This window comes from Lepisma saccharinum, chromosome 13, assembly GCF_977018435.1.
Source record: "Lepisma saccharinum chromosome 13, izLepSacc3.1, whole genome shotgun sequence".
Lineage (NCBI taxonomy): Eukaryota > Metazoa > Arthropoda > Insecta > Zygentoma > Lepismatidae > Lepisma > Lepisma saccharinum.
In genome coordinates, this window is record NC_139241.1 from 34918798 (window position 1) to 34933694 (window position 14897).

At 35.4% G+C, this 14897-nt stretch overlaps 1 protein-coding gene across 14 annotated transcripts in view; it reads right to left on the minus strand.

The window, feature by feature from the left end:
• Positions 1-219: 219 nt before the first annotated feature.
• Rab3-GEF (Rab3 GDP-GTP exchange factor) overlaps positions 220-14897 on the minus strand; it is a 335149-nt gene continuing 320471 nt past the window's right edge. For 13 of the 14 annotated variants that reach the window (XM_083134034.1, XM_083134032.1, XM_083134044.1 and 10 more), the window contains one exon: positions 220-4482. In XM_083134034.1, the coding sequence (XP_082990160.1) occupies positions 4357-4482 (126 nt within the window). In that variant the 3' untranslated portion in view covers positions 220-4356. Of the gene's footprint in view, positions 4483-10858; positions 10972-14897 lie in introns of all 14 variants that reach the window. The other variant, XM_083134033.1, reaches the window with a different exon arrangement.

Below are 14897 nucleotides of genomic sequence, written 5' to 3' on the forward strand. Positions count from 1 at the left end.
GTTTAGACACCAAATGATGATGTAAATTCAGTCTGCGACATAATATTTATTAGAAAAGTGTCTGGTGAGAAAAGGCTATTTGAATTTATCACCCTTATTCAATATGATTGTTTCAAGAAAGATGAAAGAAAAATCAAAATATGCATTTTTAAACAATTTGATTTCCAAACAGTTTTTAAATTCATAATTACTTCAGTATTCCCAAAGAACATATTCAAGTTTAAACTTCTATGTACATTTTTATTGATATGTTTACACAATAATACAAATCAACATTTCATTTTCTTTTAAATTATGGGGCGATAATGAATTTTCTGCTAAATGAAAATTTACAGCTGTACACTTGCAAAACGTATGAAATGAAGAAAAATTGTAACACACAGTTTTTCTGTATAAATAGTATCAATAACATTAACCGACAGAGGAAAAAAGTAACAAAAATTATCTGTATTTATAAGGAAATGTTCTACACACCTGCTCTCACAATCATACACATTGATGATGAATTAAATTATTATTAGGTATTATCTTTTATCAATGGCACAATGGGTACTATACAGTAATTATAAAACAAACATATTGCTCCTGCTCAACATACTAAACAATTGCATTATTATTACTTTTTATGAAAAAATTTCCTTACATTACATGCAAACATCTTTTAAATATATTTGTGGAGGCACAACCTTGGTAATCTCAACAAATAATATGAACCTTATTACAAACTGTGGTACTTTTGCATTTTAACTCTAAGTTTGCAACACTGTTCTTGCATACATCATAATATTCTAATCAAATGTTTCTTCCACATGTGGAAAATGGTATTCCGTGAACTAGAGAAAGACACTTGTATGTATTTAAGAAATTGTCCAACGTAAGTATGTACACTGTTCATGTGACTCTTGCTTATTTTCTTTGCACATGTTTTTTTTTTTCAATACTTCTGCCTTGCAGTTTTCAATCACAGTTCACGCGACACTTGTCTGTATTGTCGATCACGTGGAAAATTTAGAAAATACAACGCATATGCAGAAATTAACATATTTCTCACACGTGTGATTTTCTTCCCCCTAAACTACACATGGTGAACTAAATTTTGTTGCTTTATGTCTACAAAGCACTCACAACATGTGTGGAAAAAATGTCACTCGTATTTTAATTTCACAGTTTCAAGCATACAGGCTAAGAGACACAAGGAAACATGAAGACAACAGCCAGTTAGTTTAACATTATTTTTAAGACAATCACTGTTAGTGTATATTTACTTGATAGACAGTTGAAACATGATTCCACTGTCCATTATGAAATCTGCTTAATGCTGGACTATTAAATCACTTCAAAAGTGGTTAAACAAAAGCAGGAAATCTATGAATTAATGAATAATAAATGTGTTAGGATTTGCTAAACATTTTTTGTGTTGCATGTATGAAGTATAAATGTGACCAAGACACTATTCCATAATATTTTGCCATCCATGATCTGGTTGTGGAAAACATAATTTGACTGAAGAAAATAGAAGTTCGCTCTTAAGTCTGGATCATCTTTACCAAATGTACTATTTGTTATCATTTTAATAGAATTAAGTAAGTGAAAACAAAAATTTGATTATAGATTCTAATGATGAAAAAAGCCGGCATGAAAGGGATTTATTTTTATTTTGTACGTAATAGAACTTTTGTTTTACTATCTTCCATAAATTTATAATTCTCCATTGTATCGTTACTTCTCCATATCTTTTGAGGAATATTTTTTTAAACAGTAAATAGAATTTGCAGCAAATATAGAAGTATCATTAATAAATGTGCAATGTGTGCTTACTTTTTTCACATGTCAACTTTCAGAGCTACAAAACTAATAGATGAGGGGAAAGGTTGTAAATATTTCATTGTATATATCCTAAAAACATGAATTAAATGCATTCCACTAACAAAATTGTTTGTTTCTCTCTTTGGTTTGTACACAATTTATAATATTTAATCATTGGAACTGAAATAATGAATGGATGAGCGTGTTATAGAATGTGACTCTTAGATAGAAACATTAAGTGGAATTTGCACTACAAATAATAAAAAAATATGTTACAGGCTGTTTATTTTTTAAAAAATGCAGTTTAATTCAATTTATTTTATCTCTTCAAAAGCCAGAATGTTATGTCCAGGTTAAAGTTATTGTACACTTTAATTGAATACTTCTTGTTTTTATTTGGTATCAACCCAACCTGATCTAACCATATATGGTGTTAACTTCACTAACTATTTCACAAACCCATCACAGCACAAGATTTCAACCTACATCCTGAAAATACATTATCTTTCTTTAAAATATATATATACACACACACTTATATCTAAATAAAATTTACATTTTACTTCTGTTTAATACTGCTAAGATGTATCAGATACAACCACAAAACTTTCTAAAAAAAATGTGTGTACTCTATGTTTGTCAGATAAAGGCAAGTTTTCTATCTTTTAATTAGGAACCAGAATGCTGAACGAATGCATAAATTTAATTGTGACTTCCACCATAATATTCTTGCAAGATATTCCATGCATTTTTGTTTGATAATGTTAATATTTTTTCTGTGATTGTAATTTTTTACATTTTATCAAAATAATGAGATACAACAATAGAAGAGTGGCTTTCATTTTACATGTAATACTGGCAAATACTGTTTACAGTAACTGAAATATCAGTAATGATCAATTGTTTCACTGCAAAATGAGAAGTTTCAATGCACAAAGTGGGAAGTATTAGAACTTCTATTTGTGTGAAGAATACAAGTTTTTTTAAATTCATAGAACAAACATGTCTGATAAAATTCACTTCTTACATAAATAAACAGCAAAAAATATATAATTTTTATTTGCCTATTATATTTGGCGACCCACTGCCACATTTCATAAAAGGCCATTTTAATTGGTTTGATTGAAAATAGAAATAAAATTTGCTTTACTTCTTGCACACTCTTCTGCTGTAACTTTTCAACATCTACCAGACCCAATAGTGAAAAAACTGTAAGGATGTGCAATTTGGGGAGGGTGCAACATGGCAATAAAGTTAAAATATCAGTGTTTCTAACTTGATGTATAGAATTTTTTATTCTATTTATCACAAGCTAAGCAAATTATTTTACAATAAAATAAAACTTGAGGAAGATTATTCCTAATTAGTGAACGTTCAAGACAGAATTATCATGTGAACCACAAGATTCATCAATGCTCTGAACTGGGTTGTAAACAGTAGAATGCCCAAGGGAAGGGAGGGATAGTTGGTTTGGGGCCTTAACCTGCCCCTAATAGAATTGAGGAAATGTATGTGAAAATATAGGACTAACTGTTTAAACAAATACCTATCCGCTTATTAATTAAATCTTATTAAAATTCTGGTCATGCCACTAGTTGCAAAGGTGTTCATAGCATTGCTTTGATCACACTACTTCACGTGTTTTCCTCACTAGTTGTAGTTGTGAAAACTGTATGTTGGAGCAGCTGATTGAGGGTCAAGGGTCACTTTTCACTGCATGAACAATGCAGATAATTCAACTGCTGCTGTTATGTGTTTTTTGAAATGGAGTCCTCCCCTTTTGCAAGTACCTCCACAATTGTCCTCAAAACACTGGACCAACAAATCTTGCAGTTTATTGTAATTATTTACACCCAGGTGAAATCTGTAACCACTACATCTAGTGTTATTTTTCTTGGATGGTCTACATCCTATAATATTTTTCCATTTGTAGTGTTCTTTTCAAAACAAATTTGCAGTTACATGCAGAGTCACATCAAATATTGATGCAAATCAAATATTTTTGTAGCTTCTAGTTATAAGTTAATCACCATTTGAAAACTTTTATTAAATTTTTCCATTTTTCTACAAATAAAAAGTAATACTTTATTTTTTTTTGGAAATTCTCTCTTCCCCTATTTTAGCTATGAGATGCATTGAAATTTCTCCTGATCAGTTTTTATTGACTGAAAGAAATATAAATTCTTATTTAACATGATTTTGTATAACATAAGCCACATGTTTGTGAAAGTAATTTGTATCCATAGGATACATCCATCTGCAATTTATTCCCACATTCTGAAATTTTGATTAGAACAAGATAAAATATATATGTATGTATGCAACTCAGAAGCTACTAATTATGTGCAATTTGCACATTATTGTTCTTACATAAGCAGATTTTCTGTGACAAATTGTTTATTCAACACATGATCAACAACGAACATCTCTTACTTAGATCGAGATATCAAGGCCACATCATTTTTTTGAAAGAAAATCTTAAGTTTTCATCTGCCATTGGTGCCATTATGACCCTTCCATAAAAACGCCTGTTCTTTGAAGCTTAAGAGTCTACTGGCGCCTGGATGCCCCAGTGGCGCCACTAGCTGCTTGTGCTTCACTCTGAAGTCTCCGCTGTTCCTGTCCAGCAGCTACATAGGAGAATACGCAAAGCACAGCATAGCATATTTGATCAGACTGAAAAAAAACAAAAAAACATTAAGGATGAACTGGCATTAAAAATTACCAATATCAGTAACTAAAAGTTAAATTAAAGAAGTATACTTTGTGAAACTTTTTTTCTTGAAAGAAATGCTACATTGTGAAAGTGCAATTCAACAGACTGCAATGATGTTGTATGTGACATCATAGTGATGATATGATCTTGAAATTAAATCAAATTAAGCAGAGCTGTCCATACCCTTTCCCCCAAAGATTGTGATGTATCCTCTCAACTCCCTTTTATGCTAAAATCTTAATGAAAATGATCTTGGACAGACAAAATTTTACAAAAACATTCAATTTGTGTGAGTCCTTTCACCATTACTAATCATCCACAAATCCCAATTCTGATTTGCCCACAGGAAGAGAAATGATGTTTAACAACCAAAATTCAATCAATAAATAGTCCCTCATGTTTGTTTGAAGAAAAAAAATAAGGTAGGTAATTTTTAAAAAAATAATTTCTTTTTGTTTTAACAAAGTTCAATTATTTTTGCTCCTCTCTGTGCACCTCTGAAATTAAGGAAATTTGTTGACAAGAAAAACTGTACATTGCGAGTGAAAATCATATTCTCTTTTGTTTGTACGGACCCTTGACTTGCTTTTTAGTATGGACATATCAGCACATAGGCTACTTTTGCCTGTCACACAACACTGGGATATACCCTTTAACTAAATCAAAATTTAGGACAAGCCCCTAGCAAGAAAATAAAAAAAAAATGTCTGTTAATAACTTCCTCACTCAATATTTAAAACTAATTCATTCATTACTTAACAAGAATCAAAGAACTATACTGTGTGTGAGGACTATAATCTTCCTACTTCATTTAGAAGCTGAGATTGTAAAGGGGAACTCAGCAAACTTAAGGACACACACAGGACAACACAACCCCACAAAGGATTATCCTGCCTGTGGGTCCAGGTGCAAGAGCCTCCTTGGCCTGCAAGGAGCAGTTACTGGGAAGTGAGGTTGACTTTCGTGTGCCTTACCAGAAGGCACACCAAGCGACACTTGAGGATTGACCAATTGAATCCAGGCTTGTGCAGCACAACATGCTACTATGGTTTGAAACATTGCAATTGATTTGTTTGTTAATGACTGGAATGTGTCATTTGTCATATTGGAGAAATTTCCTTAAATGATACGTATCAAAACAAAATACTGTATAGACGTTATACAGAGGTTGTTCCGCCTACGTTTGGCCAATTTCGTTCCTCCCACCCTGCACTCAGAATGAACTCACCCAACCTTGGTCAGGCATGTTTGTCAGTGTAGTGTGTGAGCTGTAAAAGTGTGGTTGTGTTTTCTCACTGGGCCAAAAATCCCGCCAAAACTGAGCCGCTTTTTGGGAGGAGTGCGTTGTATAACTTTCCAAGTGTTTGCATTTTCTCGCTTGGCCGAAAATGCTGCCAAAACAGTTGCTTTTGGGAAGGTTTTGTTGTAGCCTTTTATGACGCAAAGTTCAGTGTGTCAATGATCAGGAAGTAGTGTAAGAGCAAGAATTGTGACGTTAGTTTGACTTTATTCAAGAATGTGATCGGCAAGTATAAGGATTGCATGGCCCCAGCGTTCGGTTCTCCAACAAAGGGGACGAGAACACGGCCGTGCACACAAGCCACCACCAGTATGCAAGTGCAAGGTGCTGTTAACAGTTTCCAAAGACATATTTAGATGATTTTCCATCTGTCTTTGGGTCGGTGGATTCTCTTGCATGCCCATTCTGTGAAGTTTCGCCTGCATACTGGTGGTTTGCTTGTGTGCACGGCCGTGTTCTCGTCCCCTTTGTTGGAGAACCGAACGCTGGGGCCATGCAATCCTTATACTTGCCGATCACATTCTTGAATAAAGTCAAACTAACGTCACAATTCTTGCTCTTACACTACTTCCTGATCATTGACACACTGAACTTTGCGTCATAAAAGGCTACAACATAACCTTCCCAAAAGCAACTGTTTTGGCAACATTTTCGGCCAAGCGAGAAAATGCAAACACTTGGAAAGTTATACAACGCACTCCTCCCAAAAAGCGGCTCAGTTTTGGCGGGATTTTTGGCCCAGTGAGAAAACACAACCACTCTTTTACAGCCCACACACTACACTGACAAACATGCCTGACCAAGGTTGGGTGAGTTCATTCTGAGTGCAGGGGGGGAGGAACGAAATTGGCCAAACGTAGACGGAACAACCTCTGTATGCATAATAATTGACTTTCATTTCATTTATATTAACACCATGGAATTTGTTGTGAGTTTACAATGTTATTTTCCTCTTTATATTATAGAACAAGAAGCAAAATTATTACTGTGTTTAGTTGCCATCAATTCAGAAGTTAGGTTTTAGGAATATCCAAATTGGATTGAATTATTGGAAAATTTATGAATATGACTGAAGATAAACACTAACACATTAATTTCACCCACACTCAAAATGTATGCTGTTTACTTTTACAAGATACATTGTTCACAATATATTATACAGTGTATTTAGAAATAAACTGTTGTCCTACTATTCTACAGAGTGATCACAAAGTCCCATTACCCCCTACATATTACATAGATGTTAGTGAGCACAAAGTCCCATTACCCCCTGTGTATTACATAGATGTTAATGAATTGTTGTTTCTTATTGTTGCAGGATCTACATCTAAATCATGGCTGATGAGTCCACTTACACCATGGAGGAACGGATCGTCATGAGCACGTGGGCTCACGAACGACCCCATACAGGAAAATCAATGAGAGATATTCAGCATGATTTCACTGTAAGGTTTCAGAAACCTTCCCCACCAAAACCAACAATTTTACGGTGGGAGAAAAAGCTCTCTGCAACTGGTTGCATAAAAGATAAGCTCCGTCCAGGACGAACATCAACACGACTGGAAACGTGTGTGGAGGCTGCAGTGTCTGTCAAACGTTCGCCAAAAAAGTCTATTCGTAAGCCGTCACAGGAATTGGGAGTTCCATACTCGACATTACAAAAACATATGAAGAAGAATTTGAAGTTAAAGGCATTTAAACCTTCATTTGTAAACGAATTGAGTGATAATGACATGCAAAAATGTCATCACATCAGGCTTGTGGGCAAATGCTCGATGTCTTTACAACTCTTCCTTCAAGAGGTAAAGTATTTTTCTCGGACGAGTGTGTGATATATCGCAGTGCAACAGCGAGAAACATTTATTTCTGGAGTAAAGAAAACTCACATTTTTATGAAGAACTTGAACACAACCCACCACATGTCATGATCTGGGCTGGAATGTCTGCAACCTACTTGGTGGGTCCATATTTCTTTGACGGTGCTGTGAATCAAATGTCGTATCTCACCATGTTACGTGATTGGTTTATTCCACATCTGCAAGCACAGGGACTGCTCGGTCGTGTATGGTTCCAGCAAGATGGAGCACCAGCCCATTATGCTATTGCCGTGAGGGAATATCTCAATGAGGTATTTCCTGATACATGGATTGGACATGGTTCTGTCCATTTGCCTGTGCCTTTGGGGTGGCCACCCCGAAGTCCTGATCTGTCATCTTGTGACAATGCATTATGGGGGTTCATTAAACAGAAGGTTGCTGCCACACGTTACGAGACAGTTGACAAACTTAAGGATGCTGTTTGACGTGCATTTACTGCCATCACGCCAGCAATGTTGAGGAGAATTTTCCATCGTACATGGCGGAGCATCATACTCTGTTATGAAAACGATGGGGTACACACAGACACTCTGGACTAAATCATAACGAATAGTCACACTACCTCCGAGTTGTCCTCTGCCATGATCTCACATTAATACAATGCGACCATCTATGATGATGTGGACACGCAATAGGGGGTAATGGGACTTTGTGATCACTCTGTACACTATACCAATGCATCTGTTGACAAATTTTCTAGTCTTGAAAGTTCTAATTCGTGTTTTGTACTGGTTATGCAATGTGTCCATACATGAAGGGAAATTTCCCTTGCTCATGGAAATTCAGGTCCAATATTAAGTAAAAAGGAAAATTTTATGCATTGTGTGCATAGCACCACACCATGAAGCGTATAGGGGATGTGGGGGTAATGCCCCACACTTTCTTGATCCGGTCGTGAGTGGGGGTGATGTGATCAGCATCACGCCCCTGACCACCTTTACCCCACAGGGTTTCCCACAAGTACCCATGTTATTCGACGCTGGGTGGGCGCCGGGGCCGCTTCCACCGTTAGAAAAGTTCCCGGATTTGAACCAGCCGGGGATCGAACCCGGGACCTTTAGCATGGTAGTCAGATGCGTTACCGACTGAGCCACCGCGGAGATCATTTTATACTGAAACTGTAACAAGCCAAACAAAAACAAGACAGCACAGAAGAAATTACATACTCAATATTAGCAATGTTCGGGAAGTACGTTCTGGCAAGGAACTGTCAACATTAGGAGGAATGCTGATGACAAGTTCTAGAAGTCTGCAGAAGAAAGTGTGCAGTAAAAGGAATAGCTTTGTAGTGGATGAGTTTTACATAGCAGACTGGTCATATGAGTATTCACTGATGGAATTGCATTCATTCAGTCCTGATTTTGCTGTTGATGATTTTATAATTTCAAATATGGTGGACACGAAAAAATGTTATCAACACTGTGTCAGGCAAGAAATAATGTAAAAAAAAAAATGAATGTGTGTAATATTTAGCATACCTTTATATCTAGCAAAACTATCTATCTTTTATACTTCAGAAGGTAACAATGATGAAAATAATGTGATTTTAGTCACCATAAATGTACCTAGCCACTAAAACTATGTTACTAATATTATTGTTACTAATTCTAAGATGCCTGTAGCTGCATGGACAATCTGCAAAGATTCTCTTATGGATCATATGATATCTTTAAGCATATGTTGTCTGCTTATAATCTTTGAAAAGTTCCTCCTCCATCCATTATCAATATTTCTCAATGTACAAGATGGAGAAATATTTAATTTTCTTCTTCTTCTCCATCCCTTTTTGCTATTAGGGAATGCAGAAGAAGAAGAAGATGAAGCAAAGACTTTGATTTATGATCAGATAGGCTAATCAAGACTGGAACTGTGCAGGATGTCCAAGAATGAATTATGTGGTTTCATGAAGTCTCTGTGAAGTAGGTATTATGCGTAATGGATTCAAAGTGCTTTTATTTTATTCAGTCACTCAAAAATATTACGATCAATATTAGTAAATTTCAATATGTGCACCATTAACAGCACAATACGCATCATAGCTATATTCAATTTCGGTTTACACTCTGACAAGAACATCTGGAGTAATGCTTGCAATTGCTTGTCTGATTCATTCCTTAAAGTGGTCAAGATCATCAATTCTTTCACTGTAAACCTCATTTTAACATACCCATAGAGGAAGAAGTGTAATGGAATAAGATCAGGACTTCTTGTAGGCCATGGGAATCCACCATTCGGGAAAACAACAATTCAACTCTTCTTACACATGAGTAGCAAAGTGGGGAAGTACTCGAAGTGTGTGCCAAGAAGCAATCAAAATGGGGGGGGGGGATTAGTTTGAGTTTTCCATGATAGAAATATCCCCCTGTGCATCTTTTTTAAAATTTTAGTTAGGCCTGCTTCAATTGATCTGCAATTGTTTTAAGGGTTAAACTTCTTAAACAAAAATTATAAATTTAACAACAATGACAGAAAATAAAAAAAACAACACATGAATGAAATCTTTTTGAGTGACTGAATTAAATAAACCACTTTCAATCCATTACACATAATACATACTTTACAGAGACCTCATGAAACCACACCATTCATTCTCGGAGACCTTGTAGTTTAAAGCAGGATCCGAACCATTGTGAATGTTCCTCCACCTGGGATTGAAGCTGGGACTCCTTGATTACAAGGTAGCAGTCAGGCATGTAGATGGGGGAGGGGGGTTAAGGGGCCTGAAGCCATCCCCCCCAAATCCAACAAATATCTTATATTTAAATAGTGTATAGCGGTAATTAATTTTACTGCCTTAGCAGGATTAAACATCTTGTATAATAAGATGTAATATACTGAGAAATTCATCTTCAGGGCTTCTACCCCCCACTTTTTGCCTTTAGATGGCAGCTGTTGATAAGAGATGAACCCAATTGAAATAAAATTCTGGCTACGGGCCTGGTAACAGTGTGCCATGAAGCCTATTTCACCATCTTGTACACTGAAAAAAATTGATATATGGATGGACTAAAGAACAATATACTTCTACTTACTTATTATACTCAATGTTAAAATCAACCAACACCAATCTATAATTAATGCAGCACATACAAGCAAATATAAAAGAATGAAATCATAAAAGTGATAAAAAGTGATAAAACGAAAGCAAAAGAAGCTTACAACATCAACATATGCCATGCAACACATCAGGCTATTGGATGATGGTTGTTCTGGATCCTCTGGGCTAGGTTAACTGAGATCACACGGTGAATAGCTAGGTTCACATTGTTTGCCTAGAAACATAAAAATAACCAGAGAGGGGAGTGCATAAGTGTAAATCAAAAAGTTAAGATTAGCATATATTCATTATTAATCCTTAACATGCCATTTTCATTAAACTATATACATTGTGAGAATTTTGGGCAATTTGTCCCATATAACATGAGTATCCATCCATAGCATACCTTGAATATGGTTCTCACTCATTTTGGCAAAACAAATTTCTTGTCTCTTCCAGTTTTGCAGGTACTTTTAAATTAAATTTCCAGCCCATTCTGTGGTGCTTTTATTTGCTAGCAATTAATTTTTAAGTATTATACTGCATTCACTATTCAGGCAAATCCAACATTATTCCAAATAAATTAACAAAGAAACTATAGAAAACTTTCATGGAGAATATCTCTAAACAAGAAGATAGTCAACGAAAAGTGAAATATATTTTCATTCTCAAATTCTGGCGAATATATAAATCACACTATGTTCCTTTGACTTTTCCATGAATTTTCCATTCACAAGTTAATTTCTATGGGTTTTCCAGGTCAATATGAACACTGTTAAATATACATTATTTGAATGGCTAACAAGAAGATATCCTAAAGTTCTTGGTTACTGTCTGCCATACCATACCAGTGATGTCTAAGGCTGTTTTCCAGAAGTTACCAATGTGTGGGCTGATGCATTACTGTGCAGGGACCTCGACATTTTGGTGTTATATTTTCCTAAAATCACTGTTATTTTTGGTACTTTTTGGTTTTATTTTCCTCCAAATTTGAGTTTTCATTTTGGCACACTTTTCTACCAAATATCTCGAGAACTTTTACATTTTTTTTAAATGGGCTTTGCTTGTTTGTCACAGTTTCATAAGTTGGAAACAATTTTTGAGGAAGTCATTTTCCTAAGGTACCAGATCGCTACAAGGGAAAAGTAGGACATGCTGTCCAAAAATGTAGGACTTTAAGTCAAAATGTAGGACACAAAACATTGGCAATAAATAATACATATTTCTATAGAATATGATAGAAAGTAATTTAAAATTGACACTTTCAGTTAAAAAAAAAGAAAGATTTCCTAGCAAATTCTTAAATGTAAAAATTCCAAACTTGTAATCAAACTAAACAATACACCTCTTACTATGTGTTTGAACTGGTACTTCTCAGAGGAGCCAATTTCTCACAAAATTTCATATTTAGTCAAAATATTGCTGAAGAAAGAAAAATATTGCTGAAAATATCTTGCTGGAAAATTTACGTAGTACATCTCCTGTGGGGCGTTACCCCCCACACCCCCCCTATGCCTTCATGGCGTGGTGCTAAGCACAGGGGGAACACTTTACCTTTTTTTATCTCCTGTGTGCCTTTTAATAAAATGTTTCTTGCATGACACATACCAATGTTATAGCTACCATGTGATGGTAGGTTCACATTACAAATCTCAAATATCTGTATACATCCTGTAATTTAGTGAGAAAATCTCCCACTTTGTTATTATTTTTTATGAATATAAGCATATAATTCATACGTCTCAGTTTTGTAAAGCAAATGTCTAAGTATGTAGCTTCTCTTCCAAAGCTAGAAACCCATTCTGATTACTTGTTATACATTCAAACAGAAAAATCCCCTCCCCCTCCTTTTTATTGCTTGTTTGCTTTGTCACATACCTTCACTTCCTCAAGCTTTCACCACATCATGTGCTTTCTTATGGTGGCTGGACAAGATATGGTTAAAACATGGTAAAATGTATATAGTTAAAAGGATTAAAAGGTTATATGAGATAAAAAAGAAGGCAGTAATTGACTGCTCACAATGCTCAGGTTGCCAGCCATACATAGAAGTATGAACTTAGAACAAGAGAGAAAATATGTATGTATCAGCAACTTCACGTCCACCTCCATACAAAGATTTAAATATACTTGGAAATATGCAAAATGTAGATTTCTTATTTATTCTGGTCCTAAATTGAGTGGCTTTAAATGACTACTGTTTTTAATATATTCTGATTATCCAATAAGTTCATTTATAAATATTAGGGATGGACCAATATGAATTATCACCAATACAAATTAGGTACTGATATAAAATTTATTGATACTGGCAGTTTATCCATCTGATATCAAACTGAAAATGTTTTTTGAAGGAAATGAATGGTTCATTAACTTCCTTAATTGATATATGTAACCAGATGACTCCAATGAGTTTTGCTTTGAACTTTGCACTAAATTACAGGCTATTTATACCATATACCTACATCCAACACAATGGCTAGAGTACTTATTAATGCCACAGCCCCAATAAATATTTTAAAGTAAAACTTTTCTTGATTGATATGTGACACAGGGGCGGTGCCAGAAAATGTTGACCCGGTGGGCAGAATCCATATATTTATAAATTAGGGTGGGCAGATATAAAGTATGTGTATATATATGCATTATCTCTCTCCCTCTCTCCCGATTTCGTTTATATTTGTTTCCCCATTTCTTTTTGATGGTGTATGTTTTCTTATTTATCCTTTCAGTAACTTTTTTCCTCTGCTGGTTTTTCACTTTTCTCTCTCTCTCTCTCTCTCTCTCTCTCTCTCTCTCTCACACATACACACACAAACACATGCATGCATATGCATGCGTAAACCTTTTGTTAATTCTTCTAATCAAATTTCTCATTTCTATTCTCTCTATTCACTCCACTCTAGAAAAAGGTGGCAAAGAGACTCGATGCTGTCACCTATTGAGAAAAACATTTAACAGGTCCTGACCCTCAAAAATCTGTTGCTGCCAGTGGTGTCGCTAGGCCCTTTTGGGGGGCTTCAGCCCCCCCCCCCCCAATCCCTCGATAAGCCCCCCTCAATTTTTAGCTATTATTACATACAGTATTTCGAGAAAACATATTTGAACAATTGTTAATGCAGGAATATACCTCTAGATACATATTCTGGGAAAGAATCGTTTCGTTGTGACATAGTTTTTTTTAAACCACGATCTTACATCTGACACGTCATGTCTTTAGCTGGTAACAGTGCAAACGATTGCCGTCATTTGTTCTATTTTCACAACGGTTGCTACGTGAGGAAACGGTAGTGGTGCATTTTGTGTTACGGAGTTTGTGATATTCTGTGTTTGTTATCAAAGCTTTTTGTGACATTTACTGTTGTTCATACAACAATGGACAAATTGATTATTCGAAGTAAGTGCCTGAAATCGGTAGCTTTAAGCAAATGCAGCACAGCCGCAGATTGTCTCGATGAACATAAGGTACATGCTTCAACTGCACCAGCTGAATCGGAAACATGTCCTCCCACTCCAAGTTCATCTACAAAAGAAGTCGAGAGTTTCATCACTTCAGATTTAGGCAGTAAAAGCAAAGGGCCAAAACAACCGTTACTTTCCAGATTTCCAGGTAGTGTTTTCGATAACCAGAATAGGTGTTTTAATGAAGTATGGTACAAAAGTTTCCGGTGGATTGAGTACAGTGTTAATCACGATGCAGCCTTTTGTTTTCCCTGTAGACATTTCGTAGGCCAGACAGGTAAGGCAGATCCTGCATTTACCAGGATTGGTGTTCGTAACTGGAAAAAGGCTATAGAAAATTTAAAGATCACAAGAAATGTGCTTCTAATGTAATAGCAACTGAAAAATGGCTGACATACCAAAGTACAGAAAAATTGGGGACAGTAGTTAACCGTCTGACAAATGCCAGTGTGAATGAAATAAAAAAATACCGTTCTATCTTCATCGCGTTGTTGAAGTGTTATTGCTCACAGGTAGGCAGTGCATAGCACAAAGAGGCCATGATGAAAGTGAAGAAAGTTTCAATCAAGGAAATGTGCGTGAAATTCTGAAAATATTAGGGAAGTTTGATACTGATTTTAGTGTAACATTTCAAAACGTTATGCTAAAGAATGCTACATATCTTTCTTCAGACTCCCAGAACGTTCTGCTGGAATGTAG